The sequence below is a fragment of the Calidris pugnax genome, unplaced genomic scaffold, assembly GCF_001431845.1.
Source record: "Calidris pugnax isolate Ruff unplaced genomic scaffold, ASM143184v1 scaffold225, whole genome shotgun sequence".
Classification (NCBI taxonomy): Eukaryota; Metazoa; Chordata; class Aves; order Charadriiformes; family Scolopacidae; genus Calidris; species Calidris pugnax.
The window spans coordinates 2,160,600-2,176,577 of record NW_015091072.1 but is presented as its reverse complement, the minus strand read 5'-3'; the positions used below and the strand labels follow the sequence as shown (position 1 = coordinate 2,176,577).

General features: G+C 49.0%; 1 protein-coding gene across 2 annotated transcripts in view; it reads left to right on the top strand.

Annotated features, from left to right (window-relative positions):
- SIDT1 (SID1 transmembrane family member 1) overlaps positions 1-4,151 on the top strand; it is a 49,103-nt gene extending 44,952 nt beyond the window's left edge. For both annotated transcript variants that reach the window (XM_014957176.1, XM_014957175.1), the window contains 4 exons: positions 558-663; positions 984-1,094; positions 1,835-1,948; positions 2,890-4,151. In XM_014957176.1, the coding sequence (XP_014812662.1) occupies positions 558-663; positions 984-1,094; positions 1,835-1,948; positions 2,890-2,952 (394 nt within the window). In that variant the 3' untranslated portion in view covers positions 2,953-4,151. The remainder of the gene's footprint in view (positions 1-557; positions 664-983; positions 1,095-1,834; positions 1,949-2,889) is intronic.
- The last annotated feature ends 11,827 nt before the right edge of the window (positions 4,152-15,978 follow it).

Genomic DNA, 15,978 nt, shown 5'->3' with positions numbered 1-15,978 from the left:
CTGAGCCAGCTTGTGCAGGGCTGGCCAAGCACCACAGTGCTGCATTGTGCTGGACAAGTGCTTCCCTGGTAGCTGGGACGTTTCTGGTGCAGCCAAGGTGCAAGAGACTTGACAGATGCTCATTAGTCAGAGACCTGGCTCAGCTGTAACTGCATGGATGGAGGGATGAGCTCTTGGTGAGACCTAAAATACAGACCCTTGCTTTTCACTAAAGCTGCCTTTCAGGGACATGCCTTCTGCTAAACGTACAGATCTGGAGCCAACTCCTACTGAGCGAGATGCTTTTGGCCGTGGGTTGGAAGCAATCCAGTGTCGTTGCCTGTTCTGTGGGGTCTCTGGTTGCTCTCAGCAGCTGACCATGACCCAGTTTGCTCTTCTTTGCTTCTTAGCAGGGAGCAGATCTAAATGGTGCATTTCCTTCAGGGAACTGGGAGGGTGTGGCAGTATTGCTGTGTCCTGTGGTCTGGGAGGAGCGGTGGGTGGCGGTCAGTTTGGGGATGTACCCTGTCCCCAGTGAAAGAGGCTGTCTAATGTCCCTTTTTCTCTCTCTCTCTCAGTGCTATCTTTGGGCTGGTGTATCGGCCCAGAGACTTTGCTTCCTACATACTGGGGATCTTTATCTGTAACCTGTTGCTGTATCTGGCTTTCTACATCATCATGAAGGTAAAAGAGGCAGCTGTGTCTGCCCATGGGGTGCCTGTCTCCAAAGGGGAAGGGATGTGCCTCCTTTTTGGCTGCGGTCTGGGTTCTTGTGGTGCTGCAGAGGGATGTGGAGGGGCCTATGTGGGGCTCAGGGTGGGACAAGGTGTTGGTGTTGGGGAGGGATGTTGTGTAGACATCTTGGCAGTGGCTGAGCTGTGTTTCCCTGGGGTGGGCAGCCCTTTGCAGATGATGATGGTTCAGGCTGGCATGTCAGCCCTGTGCACAGCTCTGCCCCTAGGAAGAACTTGGGGCACATTGTGAGACTATGTCCCTGTCTGCAGCTCCGCAGCTCTGAGAAGCTCCTGCCCATCCCCCTGTTCTGCATTGTGGCCACTGCAGTGGTGTGGGCAGCTGCCCTCTACTTCTTCTTCCAGACCCTCAGCAGCTGGGAGGTAAAGTTCCCCTTTTACTGTCCTTCTGTCCGTCTCTGTGTCTTGTCATATTTCTTCCCTGTTGTTGGTTTTACATGAAAAATATTCTGGGAAAGAGTCTTGGACTGCTCATGGAGAGTTGAAAGGGTTTAACTCTTTTGGGAACCTGGGAAGGGAGTATGGGAAGCTGTGATGAGCCAAAAATGACTGTATGTGTGCAGCTGTGGAGACCCAGGTGATCTGGAGGTGACTGGCCCTCACTAGAGGACAGAGGAGGAGCTGAGGATCTGAAAGTAAAACTGGGGAAACCCCGACTAGTGCTGGATGGCAGACTCCTCCCTGGAGCAGATGGCCAATGGGGAATAACCTGCCTGAGGTTGCAGGGGCTCTCCGTGGCCTGGGAGGCTCTTAAATCCTGACTGGATGCTTTTTAACATGATACTGTGTCCCTCTCCATGGAAGTGGGGGGCTTGCTGCAGGGTGGTCTGGTGGAGGCTGCACAGCTTGTGTGATGCAAGACTTTAGATCTGAAGACCAGCGGGGTCCCCCTATCCATGGGTTGTGGCTCCAGATCCATCTCAAGGTCGAAGTATGACATTGCATTCCTGCCCTGCTCTCACCACGTGTCCAGTCAGCACAGTGCTTTTTCCTGGCTCCTGGATGGAGGGTTAAGACAGGGTGATCTCCAGAGGATCCAATGTGTCCAGCCAGGGCCTTGTGTGAGTGGATTTCAGGTCCTGACCCCCTGCCTGCTTCCTTAGGAGACTCCAGCAGAGTCCCGGGAAAAGAACCGGCCGTGCATCCTGCTGGGCTTCTTTGATGACCATGATGTCTGGCACTTCCTCTCCGCGGCTGCCTTGTTCTTCTCCTTTCTGGTGAGTCCTGCTGAACCTCCACTCTGCTGTATGGCCTCCCCCTCTCTTCTTCCTGCTTGTCACTCTCTATCCACATGGAGCTGTGACTGCTTGATGACCCCACAAAAGTGCCCAAATTCCTCTGCTTGGCTCTGCCTTCAGATATCTTTCATGGTGGGACGCTCTTTGTCAGTGGGATCAGGCTTTCTCCTTTGGCTGGTTGCTCCCTGTGTCTCCTGGCCTGAAATTCCCTCTGGGGCTGCGGTTCACACAGCTGTTGTGGAAAAGCTGAGGGTCTGCTGGTGACAAACCCTCTTGTGGGTTTGTGAGCATTTCCCAGAAAGGGACTCTACTCCCTTTGACCTGGGTGGTTGGGTGCTGGTGTGGAGCTTAGCTTGCTCCTGGGCTTTCCATCACTTCCGTAGTTGTCTCCTGTGCTCCTCCACTTGATATCTCTTTTCAGGCCTGACGATCTGTGTGGTGGCAAAGATGGAGGCATCCTCGGTGATGGGGTCACAGCATAGTGTTTTGGGGACATGGAGGGGGAGACCTTAACCCTAGCTGTGCAAAGTGCAAACTATTTGTGAAGGAGCTGCCTGGCCACTTGCAATGCCTGAGCAGTGGTCAAGCAATTCCTACCCTGCTGCCTCCTGGAGACTGGTGTTGAGGGACCAGTTCACAAGCAGTGTCTCTGTCATGGTTGGGTCTGGATTGCCTGCTCAGGTCCTTGCAGCACTGTTGGCAGAGCTACCTGTCAGCTGTGCTGCCAAAAGGACTTGCTGGGAGCATTACAGAAACAAAGTTAATCTGGCATGACTACATGAGTTGTCGTCATGACTCTTGTACATGCTGAAAATGTGGCCCAGGTGGCCCTATGATGAGATGCCATCGGGAGCTGGTCATTCTCTGCAGCTGTAGGCTGGTCAGTGAGACCTGAAGCTGCCTCGCACTTTCCTCCTCAGGTCCTGCTGACGCTGGATGATGACCTGGACGTGGTGCGCAGGGACAAGATCCCAGTGTTCTGAGTCCCCAGGGGACAGAGGGCGCAGGGGCGTCCCAAATTGCTCAGCCAAAGGCACCAGGCCACTGGCACCTGTGGGGAATGAGCCTGCTTCTGTGGCCGACAACCCCGTGGGAGCAGGGGAGCCAGATCCCACAGCAAGCACCAAGGGGTTCTGCAGTAACCGAGGTGGGACCAGGAGGGAAGACTACGTTTGCTCCGTTCTCACTGCATCCTCTGGGGCAGGCACGACCCGGCAGCTGCGGCCAGTGCACAGCTCGTAGGTGCAGCAGGTGCTGGAGCCAGTGAAGAGGGAGGAAACAAGGAGGTGTGTTTGAGACCTTTGCTTCCCTTCCTCCCTGCTGATGTTCCCCCCCTTTCCTCTTTGGTGAGCAGGCTTGAAAAGTGCAATGCAGCTCCTTCAGCATTGGCAGCCTGTACCCAGCAGGCTGCTGCCCTCAGAGTCCCTTCAGCAGCACAGGGAGAGTGTTTGGTTCCTGTCCCACAGCTGCCAAGTGAGCAAAGGACTTGAAGCTGAGGTGGCAGTGGTGGACTGGCTTCGTTTTTTTTGTTGTTGGAGAGGCTCCTCCTGTCGCTGGCTGGGGGCTGTAGTGTCAGAGGGAGACAGTAGACTGGAGCTGCCCATGAGTGCTCTCCCAGAGGCAGAACCTCCTGCCCTGCTCTTGTGGCCTCTCATTTATGCATGTTGAACAGCCTCACTTCTCTGGTGGCTCCTACGCAAGCGCTTGTCAATGTGATGGTCTCCTTCACAGTGCCAGAAGCGCTGTCCTCAAGTGACCCTAAGAGAGATGGTGTGGTGAAGCCACAGCCTGGTGTGCTGGGCAGCTCCTTGGCAGCTCCTTGGCTCCCGCTGTGTGGCCTTGCTCAAGGGGTGAGGTGGAACAGGGAGGTTTGTCCAGCAGCCTCAGGCTTTCTCCTCCCAGAAGCTTGCTTTGGGCAAACTTGGCAAAGCAGGTTCCTTTATGGGCTGGGAGTGTGAGGAGGCTTTGGGGCAGTTGGGGTTGAGCTCCTCAGCTAAAGATCTGGACCAAACTTCTTTCCTCTCCAACTTTTCTGCATCTGAAGTAATTTTTTTAAACAGTTTCTGCATTCTTCCTGAATTCTCAGTTATTTAAAAAACAAGAATAAGGTGTGAATTATTTCAGGCCTTGCGTCTAAAATGTGACCTGTTTTGCTAATTTTGAATTAAAAAGTATTCTTTGAGGCCTGCTGTCCTTATTCTTGTCATTGTCTGAGCGTTTTTCCTTTGGTTGTATGGATGTACCCAGTGATGCAAAGGCTCCATTCCAGTTACGCTTGCCAAAGCAGAAGACTATGGAAATTTTCTACGCCAAGAAGCCTGCATCTCCTAGAAAGATTTTGCACTAGCTGGGTTTTTTTTTTCCTAAGTTGGAGTTTATCAAGATGGTCAATAAAATGAATGCTCTTGCCTTCCTGCTCTGCAGGTTGGCCTGAATTCTTCTTGTTCCAGCTCTCAGCTTGAGCAAGAGAACACTGCACTAGGTGCAGAGGTGTTCCCAGTGGTGTCACGCAGCTCCTGTCATCCTTATGAGCCTCACAGAGAGTTTCCTGACCATTGGCACAGATGATATACTTGTTCTTCTAACCAAATTGCCTTTTGGGGGTTAACTGGAATAAAGAACACCACTCTTGTTTGTCACTTGTGGCCCTTTCAGCAGAGAGCAGGGAGGGCTGGAGGAGGAATAATGCTATCTTCCTGAGCAGAGCTGCACTCCTATGGAGATGTGCCCATGTTTCAGACAGAGTGCTCCAGAATATGCAGAAGGTGGTGGTCTCTGTGTCTCTGGGCTTGACTTGCAGGTTTGCCACGCAGATGGAGTTGTGAATGTTCAGTGATGCTAGAAATAGGGGTAGGTTTCTCAGGCTTGTTGAGAAGCATGAGCTCCTCTTCCTTAACAGCGTCAGCATAGGCTGTAGGGAAGGAGATGGCACTTGCTTTTGTCTGAGTAGCACCAGGAGAGGAGTATCAGGCTGAGGATATCCATATTTTCCAGTCAGCCACCCTGCAGCCTTGCCATATGTCCTTGGTCTGCCTAAAATGGCAGAATCCAATATCATCTACACAGGCTTGTCTGCAGCTTCTTTTTTGTTTCCCATAAGGAAATAAGGCTGCCAGAAAATCTGAGGTGCTAAAAACTCACCCCAAATCCTTACTGCCAAGACTGAGCCGCCCCCGTTGGGGGCTCCTGGAGGGGCTGTGGTGCTCTGTCTTGCCCAGCGTGGTTATAAACAAGCTGTCAGATGGAACCACCTTGGATTTTGTACCCAGAGGTGTATGAATGTTTGACCCAACAGCTTTTTTTTTTTTTTTTTGCAACACATGCAAATGCAAGGGTTGCAGTGCCCACGTGCTGCACTTCCAGTTCTCTGACCAGTGAAACCAAAATTTGTTGTAATAATAGTATCTGGGGTGGGCAGGGTGTGCTCTTTCCAGAGGTCTACTTGGAGGGCAGGTGGAAACACGGTGGTAGGACTGCTGCCAGCACCATCCATTCCCTCCCTTCTCTCTGCCTCCCTAGTCCCCACCCCAGCAGCAGAGATCTGAGGCATGGCTGCCTGGTGCCACCTGGGAGCCGCATGAAGAGCTGCAGTGGTAAATTTGTTGGGAGGTGATGTTCTCATGTGATGGTCACATCATTTGCTGCTGAGGTGAGTGAGGGAGCAAGTGCTTTGGAGCTGGAATTGGGAGGTAGCAGGAGGAGGGGAGAAAATTTTCCTGAAGGAGTCCTGACTATGGGCCTTGTGTGAACAGTCTCTTGCTCTAGTAAGTGCCTGGAGAAGTTCAGGTCAAGCCCTCTGTGCCCCTTCAGGGTGGGTTACAGGGCTTTGTGTGGGGCTGTGCTTGCAGGACAGCAGTGCTGCAGTGGGCAGGATAAATCCCTCAGTGTAGGGGACACTCCGGGTTTGAACACTGCCTGCGAGCACCAGCACTGATGAAGTGCTAAATCAAAAGAACCCTCTACTTGAGGCAAGGGCTGCCTTGCTCCTCTGGGACCTGGAGGGAGATGTGTAGATTCAGTCTATGGTGGGGTCGTTAAAGGGGCTTGAAGTGGAGATACTGACCTGCTGTTGCCCGAGGCTCAATGGTTACAGCATCTGCCTCCTGTAGGAACTTTGCCAGCCTTAAATTTTTTACTGCCTGGTTTCTCTGGTGTCCACGCTGCGATCACACCATGCAGCTGCAATTCCACCATGCAAAGCACTCCAGGGGCCCACTGAATATTTTTTAGATGAAGTAGGCTAGTTGGCAGAGACTCAGGGCAGTTTTTTGCTAGAATTAGCAAATGCTGCCTCCCTCAGTCCCTGTGAGCCAGTGGAATGGAGAGAAGAGAGACGCTGGTTCAAAAACCTTCTGATCTTGGTAGATCACCAGATCTTGGTAGATCACCAGAATACAAGCAGGTATTGCAGGGGAGAGAGACTTGGAGAATCCAGCGTTGGATCCTGCTGTTTGTGAGTCTAACCTCAAGTCCTCTTTGCTCACTGTGTTGCCTTCACACCCCCGGTGCAGGGGTGCAGGATGGGCTCTTGACTTGCAGGACTGCCCTTACCCTGTGGTCAGGTGTGGAGAAAGATGAGCAGCTTTTCCTCTTGTACAAGGATGTTCTGCTCTTGGTGTACTTTGCAGAGTGCAGAAGTCAAGGACATAGCCAAGGTGTTGGGGTGGGAGGAATACTGGACTTCTTTACTGGACTGAAGAGTTTGCAGGGCGCAGAAGTCAAGGACATAGCCAAGGTGTTGGGGTGGGAGGAATATCACTTCTTTACTGGACTGAAGAGCAGCTTGTGTGCCCCAAAATCTGTCCAGTTTTGGACACACAATTTCATAACAGATATTCCTTTTCCCCATTTCTTCCACAGTCTCTGTAGTCTCAGACCTTGTTCCAAGCTTGGATTTGTTTCTAACCAGGAAGCTGGTTATGTTCTCTAAACAGGAATGTGAGGAAAAAAAACCCCTAATGTTGAACAGCAGTTGGATGGCTTGACGTAGGAGGTAAAAGAGTGACATATGGGCTCAGTGAGCTGTGCTGAGATGAGCACAGTACGCGAACGGCAAGGTGGCAGCAGCAGTGAGAGAGAGAGAAGTTGAAGAAGGATGGAGAACAGCACAGAACAAGGAGAAAAATGTGAGAGAATTAAATTAAATACAAGGAAAGGTGCTTCGAGCCCAAGAGATGGGAGGGAGGGTTGGAATTGTCTCCCTGCTGCTTCTGTGCCTCCAGCTTAATGTGTTAATTTTTAAAATTTCCTCTTAGCCTTGCCTTGCCTGCTGGCTTCTGGTGGTACTTCAAGTCTCCCACCCAGTGGCTGCGGGGCCTGGCCTGGCCTGGCTGCTGCAGAGGTGCCTCCGTCAGCTCCTGCTGGGCACCTGGGCAGCTCTTGTCTCTCTCAGCTGTCCCAGCCAAGCTGGGCCGTGCAGCCCCCCATGCCTGCAAGGGGGCTTGTGCTTTTAGCCCTGCTGCCCTGCGCTGGGTGACTGCTCCTCAGGGAAGAACAGCAGCTCTCTGGGTAGGTGGGGAACCCATGTTCCCTGACTTGCAGGTGTCACATTGTTGTGCTCACTGATCGAAGCCATTAGACAGAGGTGTGTGTGGAGACAATCAGAGCAGCTGGTGTGAATCGCGTCAGGAGGTGGGGGCCTTTCTGCTGCCCATGGGCAGGTAACAGGGTCCCTGCTTCCTCCACCATGTGCTCATCCCTCCTGTGCTCACCACAAACTGCCTTAACAACTCTTGAAAGGGAAGCAAAGAGTCCACTTGTCTGGTGATTCCCCTCCTCAGTGAGTTTAAGTGGCTCCCTGTAGGGGCTGAGAGGAAGGGAAGCAAAGAGTCCACTTGTCTGGTGAATCCCCTCCTCGGTGAGTTTAAGTGGCTCCCTGTAGGGCCTGAGGAGCTCCTAGCTGGAAGTGGGGGCTGCCAGAGTAACTCTCCATGTATTGTGGAAGCTGTACCTGCCCAGGAACACCTGCCTTAAGCTTTCTGCAGTTGGCCATTACATACTCAGCCTTATCCACCAAGCCAGGAGAGATGTTTGCTGGTTTCATAAGTTTTATAAGCTACTAACACTCAGCTTTGTATAACTTCTGTGGCCTCTTTTTGTGTTTTCCCAAGTAAAAGCCTGTGCTCAGCTTTGTATAACTTCTGTGGCCTCTTTGTGTTTTCCCAAGTAAAAGCCTGCACAGTGCTGTGGTTGGGTGGAGATTTTTGGGTGGTACACAGTCAGAAAGCTGCTGCTGAGCAGGCTCTGCTCTACCTCCCCCCGTAGCAATGTGACCTGTCTCTACCATGCTCTTTTCTCCACACAGCTCCTGGGCACCTGAAGGTGTCTCCCCTCTCCCACAGTTGTGTTGACCTAAGCCTCAAAGAGGAGGTGGATACAACCCTTAGTCCCTGTTTTCTCAGGAAATGTAGGTAAAGCAGTTGTTCTGCCCTGTATGCTGCAAGGGAGACAGAAATAGCTTTTGTATTATAAAATAATAATAATAGTAAAATGCCCTCACAATTTAGGGAAGTTATTAGGAACGTGCAAGTTGACAGTGTTACAAGTACCACCAAAACCAGGTGGGTTTGGTACCACCAGCCAGGGCTGCCTGATGTGCTTTGAAATACGAAGGCAGCTCTAGGAGAAATGTCAGCTTGTCCACAGCTGAACATAGACTTTGTGCTCATCAGAACAGTGACATCTACACAGAGCAAAAAGGGTGCTGGGGGGAAGTAACAGGGAGATACTGAGTTCACCCAGTACGTTACCAGGCTGCATTCAAGCCTGAGGTACGCTGGCCGTGAGTACGCTCTACCTCTAGTTTAAGATGGGGGAAGAAACTCTTTGAGCCAGTTTCCCTTGTGGTTTTGTCTGTGGTTTCCCTCGTGTGCGTGAGCCCGTGGCTGCACCGAGCCTTTCTGTGAGCCCAGCAGGCCTGAGGGCCCCAGCAGCTCTCAGCCTGGAGAAGGGCTGACAAGAGGGACCTCACCACCCCACGGTCGCTGCTGGGACCTCGGTGGAAACTCTGCCAGCAGCCCAGCTCCATCTCCTGCAGGTAAGCACCACATGCATCTCCCAGGGTTAACCAGTGCCGAGGGTATCGGCCCATCCTTGAAGGTGTTTGGGTGCCTTGTGTCCTGTTTCCCCTCTTCTCTACTACGATAGGAAAGAGGAAATCACTACAGCAGGAAACTCCACCTTTATGCAGTGTGCTGGTAACCTGCTGGCACTGAACTTGGGGCTGTTGCTCCTGCTCTTCTCGGGCCTGAGCTGCCCTCTCAAGGTAGGGAGAGTGCCCTGAAAGTAGGGACTGGTGACTGCTCAGAGACCATCCTTAGTCCTGCACCCATCTCCTTGATGTTCTGAACCATAGCTGCCTCATCAAACTATAGATACTGGCTGTCACTGAAGTAACAAAATAGAAGCTCATCTATCTTGATAGTATTTTTTTTTAATTTAAAGTAATAAATCATCTTCTATAAAGAAATCTTCTATGTCCCCAAGAATTTTGAGGTTTACAAGCAAGGCAGCCTGGAAGCCATGAAAGGGATTGTTTCATGGCAATTGTGTCAGCTCCTCCTGTATTACGCAGCCTCCCAAAAAGCCATCACTTACCTTGCAGCGTCTCTGAACCGGTCTCTTCCAAACCACATCCTTTAGATTCAGACTGTGACAGAAGGAGGATCGTAGAGCACCTCATATGAACCAATGCAGCAGTCGCTGACGAGATGCATTTTATAAAGCTGAAGTTGTATCTTAACCCAGCGATGGCTGTGCATCTGCCATGCATTATTTAGAGACTTCATTATCAGTGTATGTTTCTTCTGGAATATGCAGTTTTACACAGCCAGCATAACTGGTATCTGCAGAGAATATACATCAGGGGAGAACGTGGATTTGAGACTGGAAATTTACAATTAAAGCTTCTATTTTTACCTGTCTTGAAGAGATAGATTTTTACTATCTTCTATGAGAAAAGAAGAATACTGTATTCTGTGTTTTTCCTTTTTTTTTAATAAAATACTATCGTGTTCATATCTATACAAATAATTATTACAACTATTAAACAAAGTATTACATTTAACAATAGAAATCTCAGAACAAGATCATGGTTTGGGATATTTACACCTGAATGCAACACATTTGTAAAAAGATGTCAAAATAAACAGAACAAGATCTTATTTACAATTGGAAGATGATATTCCTGTTCATTCATTATAGATTTCTACTGCAGAGTTCCTTTTTTTTTTTTCCCCATTACAAAATAGTAAGGACTTTCCACTGGGGCTGTATCCAAGTAATTTACAGCTGTACAAAACAAAAGCACAGCAGAAAACTCTGGACTGAATATAAATAATTTACGTCGTGGAGGGCAACAGCATCTTTGATTAATCTCCTGTGGCAAAATCCATATTTGCTTCCCTTCTCCCAGCGAGGGGGCAGGAACAGGGGGGTACAACCCACTGTGGGCTTGGTTGTTTCACATTTGTGATTGCCAAAACAGCAGCGCATATTGCAAACTTGGAACCTACTTGTAAAAATACTTTTTGTGAGGCAGAAAGAAAGGCTTTTTTTTTTTTTTTTTTTAATTTATCTCATAAAACCTGGTATCAGCAAATTATAAATGCTTTTTGTGTAACTCAGCAGGGCTTGTTTGCAGAGAGGACACAGTTTTGTATCATCACGACCAAAAACCTCTGCTGAATTTTTCACTGGTTCACAGAATAACTTACTCTCAGGACTAAAGTGTTGGTGCTCTGAGGTTTTAGACTTTACTCTAAGGATGGCAGCAGCAGCAGCAGGAGGTTGAAAACACCCTCACAGGCAAATCTGGGTTGGCACCAGGACTCCTGTTCCTGTGGCTGCATGAAAGGGGACCAGCAGCAGCAGATAACTTCGGTTAGGTGATGATAAAGAATGGAGCTCCTTATATCACTGTATCAGAAAACACCACAAATTTGACTGATTTGGTATAAAGAGACTTTCCAGTCAAAAATGAGATCGTTATTCAAGTATGGAGCGTGACAGTTATTTGGGGAATAGCAAAAGCTCATGGCTCTCAGCACGGATGACTACACTTCCCGAAAGAGATGAGTGTGTGCCCAAGCCCTTGGGCCGGGACTGCGCAAGAACCTCTGGATAAGGTGAAGAGACAACAGGAGATCAGAACCAGCAAAATACCCCCTTTTCTCCGGCGATGCCCTCTGCAGTTGCCCTGCCACGTCACTTCTTTCCTGCAACAGCACTACAGTCACCAACCACAGCAGCAGCGCAGCTTTAAAGTGCAGTAGCAATTCTGTGCAAAATCCAGGAGGCTCGGTACTAGCACAGAGTATTGTTATTATTTTTTTTCCAGAGAGGTGCTCCTCCACCTGGGCAGCAGCTCAGTGATTGGAGCTGGAAACAAGAGTTAGAAAACACACTCCAGTAAGGCTCAGGCACCAGCTCAAATCGCTTCAGTTCTGGGTTTCCTTAGCTGGTCTTAAATGAGGTCCTTTCTCTCAATGAAAAGTACATAAATGTTAATACGTTCCTATTTCATTGCCTGCTTTCAACTTAGCCTGACTCTGCTCTTATTCTCCTGGGCTTCTAAAGGGATTAATCAAGGCCTGCACTGACCCGGGTGCAATCCAGCCCTGTAGCCACCTGCCAGTGTTTGTTGAAGTCAGTTAGACCAAGCTGAGAGGCACAGCTACACGACGCCTGGCAGCTGAGGGAGTGCTGAACCCTTCCCTTTGGCTGCTTATTTTACTAAATCAGGCAGTACTGTGCATTTCTCCTTCCTTCAAAACCAAAACAACCCCCCTGCTTAGCTAAGTAACCTTCAAAAAGGTATTATGGAAGAGAAAAACACCATTCTCTGGCTAACAAATTGCAATTAGAACCACAAAACCTTTTCCAAATATATCTTGAAAAACAAAGGAACTGCCAATTGCCCAGGTAATTCTTAGGAGGAAAAGATAAATTGTTGGTGCCACAGATGTTTGCTGAGGAAAATGCATTTGCTTGTTCAATTGTTATTAAACCAAGTAAAACAGAATTATTTGCTCTGCAAAACTTCATCCCCTCCCTCAAAAAAAAACATATACTGAGGTGAGTCTTATCAACCTGATACCTAAACACAACAGCTCCAATGGCAGGGGAAAGGAAAAATAAAAGAAAAAAAGAAAGAAAAGAAAGAACAGTTTCCATTCAATGGCAAAGATGTTGCTATGGCTGGGAGAGCCCCGAGCCCTGGGAAAGGGCAGGAGGCAGAAGCTGAAGCAGGGACCCGTCAGTGGCACAAACCCACCTGCACGGCCCAACGCCAGGAGCCTGGTTAATGAGGGAGGGCAGGGTGATTAGCTTACGGTAAAGAGGAAAACTGAAACAACTTCATAATTAAAAACTGACAAAAATTACTTAACATCTGATTTTGATGTGAAACACGGCAAATCCACCAGTTGCTCTTAAACCAGGGGACCTGGCCAGATTCAGCATTCAAAGACCATCGTGGACAATCAATTAGACTGGAAGACTGCACAGTAGGGCCAATTTTTCTTTAATTAAATTGCTCTAAAAACCAGTCAGCAATGTAGATAATAGAATTTGGGAGTAAATAATAGAATTTGGACAAATGCATTTAGATGAAGCTCTCACAGATGGGTCTGCCTACCTTTCTTTTCACTGCAGTCTCCCTGATCCCACACCAACGCCACAGGGTCATTCAGCATCACTTATGGCACGTCAATAGACTCACACTGGTTTGTAAAGAAATGCTTTCTAGTGTCCTGTCTGAGCTTCCCCTGGCACAGCTCTGAACCTCTCCCATACGTCCTACCACTGGATCCCCAGAAGAAGAGACCAGCACCTCCCTCTCCACTTCCCCTCCTCGGGAAGCTGCAGAGAGCAATGAGGTCGCCCCTCAGCCTCCTTTTCTCCAAACTAGACAAGTCCAAAGTCCTCAGCCGTTCCTTATAGGACATTGCTTCCAGGCCTTTCACCAGCTTTGCTGCCCTTCTCTGGACACGCTTCAGGACCTCCACATCCTTCTCAAATTGTGGCACCCAGACCTGCACACAGCACCCCGGGTGAGGCCGCACCAAAGCTGAACACAGCAGGACCATCACCTCTTTTGTCTGGCTGGTGATGCTGCGTTTGATGCACCCCTTGATGCCTCCAGGGCTCACTGCTGGATCCTACTGAGCCTGCTGCCCACCACCACCCCCAGGTCCCTTTCTGCAGGGCTGCTCTACACCCCTCCTCTCCCAATTTCTACTTGGGCCCAGTGTTACTCCGTCCCAGGTGCAGAACTGCATTGGGACTTGTTAAATGTCATCCCATTAAGCCTAGCCCAATGCTCCAATCTATTTAGATCCCTCTGCAAGGCCTCCTGTTCCTCAAGAGAGTCAACAGCACCTCCCAATTTGATATCATCAGCAAACTTGCTAATGGTGCATTCAACTCCTGCATCCAGATCATTGATAAATATATGGAACGTAACTGGCCCTAGAGCTGAGCCCTGAGGAACCCAGCTGGTGACTGGTCGCCAGCCAGACGTAGCCCCATTCACTGCAACCCTTTGAGCTCTGCCCTTCAGCCAGTTCTTTACCTGGCACACCATGAACCTGTTCATCCCACAGCTGGACAACTTGTCTAGAACTTGTGAGGGACAGTTAAAATCCGGAGAAGTACATCTACCATCTTCCCTTCCTCCACTAGGCAGGAGACCTTATCACAGAGGGATATCAAATTAGTTAAACAGGATGTTCCCTTTGTGAGCCCACGTTGGCTGTGCCTGATGATTGCATTCTTCTTTAAATGCCTTCCAGTAGTACCCAGTATAATCTCCTCCATAATTTTTCCAGGCACTGAGGTCAGACTAACAGGGTTGTAGTTTCCCAGAGTCTTCCCTCACCCTCTTTTGGTAAATTGGAATAACTCTGGCTGCCTTCCAGGCAGCAGGGACCTCCCCAGACGCCCAAGACCTTTGGCAGATGATCAAGAGGGGTCCTGCCATAACATCTGCTACCTCCTTTGGTATTCTGGGGTGAATCAAATCCCATCAGACCCCATGGACTTGTGAATATCCAACTGGTCTGTACACGTTTACAAGCTCACTCTACTTTTCAGAGCCCTCATGAAGCAGTGTAGTTTTCCCAGCAAATTAAAGTGGTACTACATGAATGCCTGGAACGATGAGCAAGATTAACATCTTTATATAAAGTCCTGGAAGGCAGGGCTTAATTTTTCACTACTTTGTCTTCAAAGCCAAATACACCATTGCACACACAAGGCTATTTAAAGAGAGCAAGAATGGATGTTTTCCTTCCCTCCTAAAGGTCCAGAAGAGCATGTAACTGACACACAGCGTGGCCACTGACTCCATACCCCTGTCTGTATCATCCACAACCCACAGAGCCACTCAGCGTTACGGAACACATTTCACCACCCAACGTGCCCCTTCGGGATTTACTGTGTTAAGGAAACCAGTTTGATCAGAGAGTCTTCTCAGACAACACCCAGGTAAACCTACAGTTCACTTAGTCTGGCGTTGAGGACTGACCATCATCCCTAACCCTCCTGCTCTGCACAGGCCGGTTGGTAACTACACCTGGTAACTACACCCATTTCACAGTTCAACTCAGACAAGCTGCCTTGCTTTGAAGTGAAATAAATATTCAATCTATCTTTTTTTTTTTTTAATAAACGCAGAAAACTGCAGCACCGCTTAGATTTAGTTTCCTAAGATAAGCTCCATCGGCATGAAAAACAGATTCCCAATTTGGATCAGAACCATTTTACTTAGCTTTCCAGGAAAACATCAGACCCAGTTATAACAGCAGAGATGTTGTCAGGACAGACTACAGGCACAGCCCAACAATTTTTTATGTTAAAACCTTTACTTTCCTGCATCAGTGTCAAAGGCCTTAGCAAAAACGTGGCCCAGTTAGTTAAGCTATGGAAAAAAACCCAAAACTTGCACATCCCTCTTTGTGGGTGCGTTCTTGAAGATGGGTAATATCTTCCTTTCTGCCTTTCAAAATCCCAGGGAGTCAGCTCTTCCCCATGCCCCCTCGGGCAGGGGCACTGGGGAAGAACTGGTCCTGGGAGCAGCAAGACGATGCGCTGGTGGGCAACACACAACTGTTTCAACCATGCCCTGCCCAGAGAAGAGGCCCCAGAGCAGTTTTTGTCACTCCCTGGCTGGTAGGGGGAGGATTGCATACAAGGAAACCTGAAGTTACTCTGTTATTTGAAGAATCCAAACCAGAATGGTATTTTCAAGCACATAAAAATAACAGACAAATATTTCTGCTTTGCCTTAAAAAAAATAAAATAATAATCACACTGCAGAGCCATTAAATAAATAAAACTTACTTAGTTCTTCCCTCTCCTTTAAGAGAAATGGGACCAAAATTTGTGAAAGTACTGGGGACTCAGCCAGCCCACGCACACTCACTCTGTCTCTCGCACACGCAAACGCATCCCCCTTCCCTGCGGTGCTCAAACCACAACGTCCGACAAATATTTCTGCTTTGCCTTAAAAAAAATAAAATAATAATCACACTGCAGAGCCATTAAATAAATAAAACTTACTTAGTTCTTCCCTTTCCTTTAAGAGAAATGGGACCAAAATTTGTGAAAGTACTGGGGACTCAGCCAGCCCACGCACACTCACTCTGTCTCTCGCACACGCAAACGCATCCCCCTTCCCCGCGGTGCTCAAACCACAACGTCCTCCTGGTGTCCAGCAGTTGGGTCTCAACACGTTCATGTTCCTCCTTCAGCCACCATCACACGGGTTTGGGCAAAAGGTGCATTCAAGTGCAGGGTACTGATATTAACTCGGGCCCGATCCTGTCAGCAACGTTAATTAAAAACGGTGCCCTCGGAACCCCCGGCTCATTTTACGGGACGCCACAGGCTCAGTCCTCCCCCCACGGGCCTTTCAAGCACATAAAAATAAGCCAAATATTTCTGCTTTCCCTTAAAAAAAAAAAAAAAATCACAATGCAGAGCCGTTAAATAAATAAAACTTACTTAGT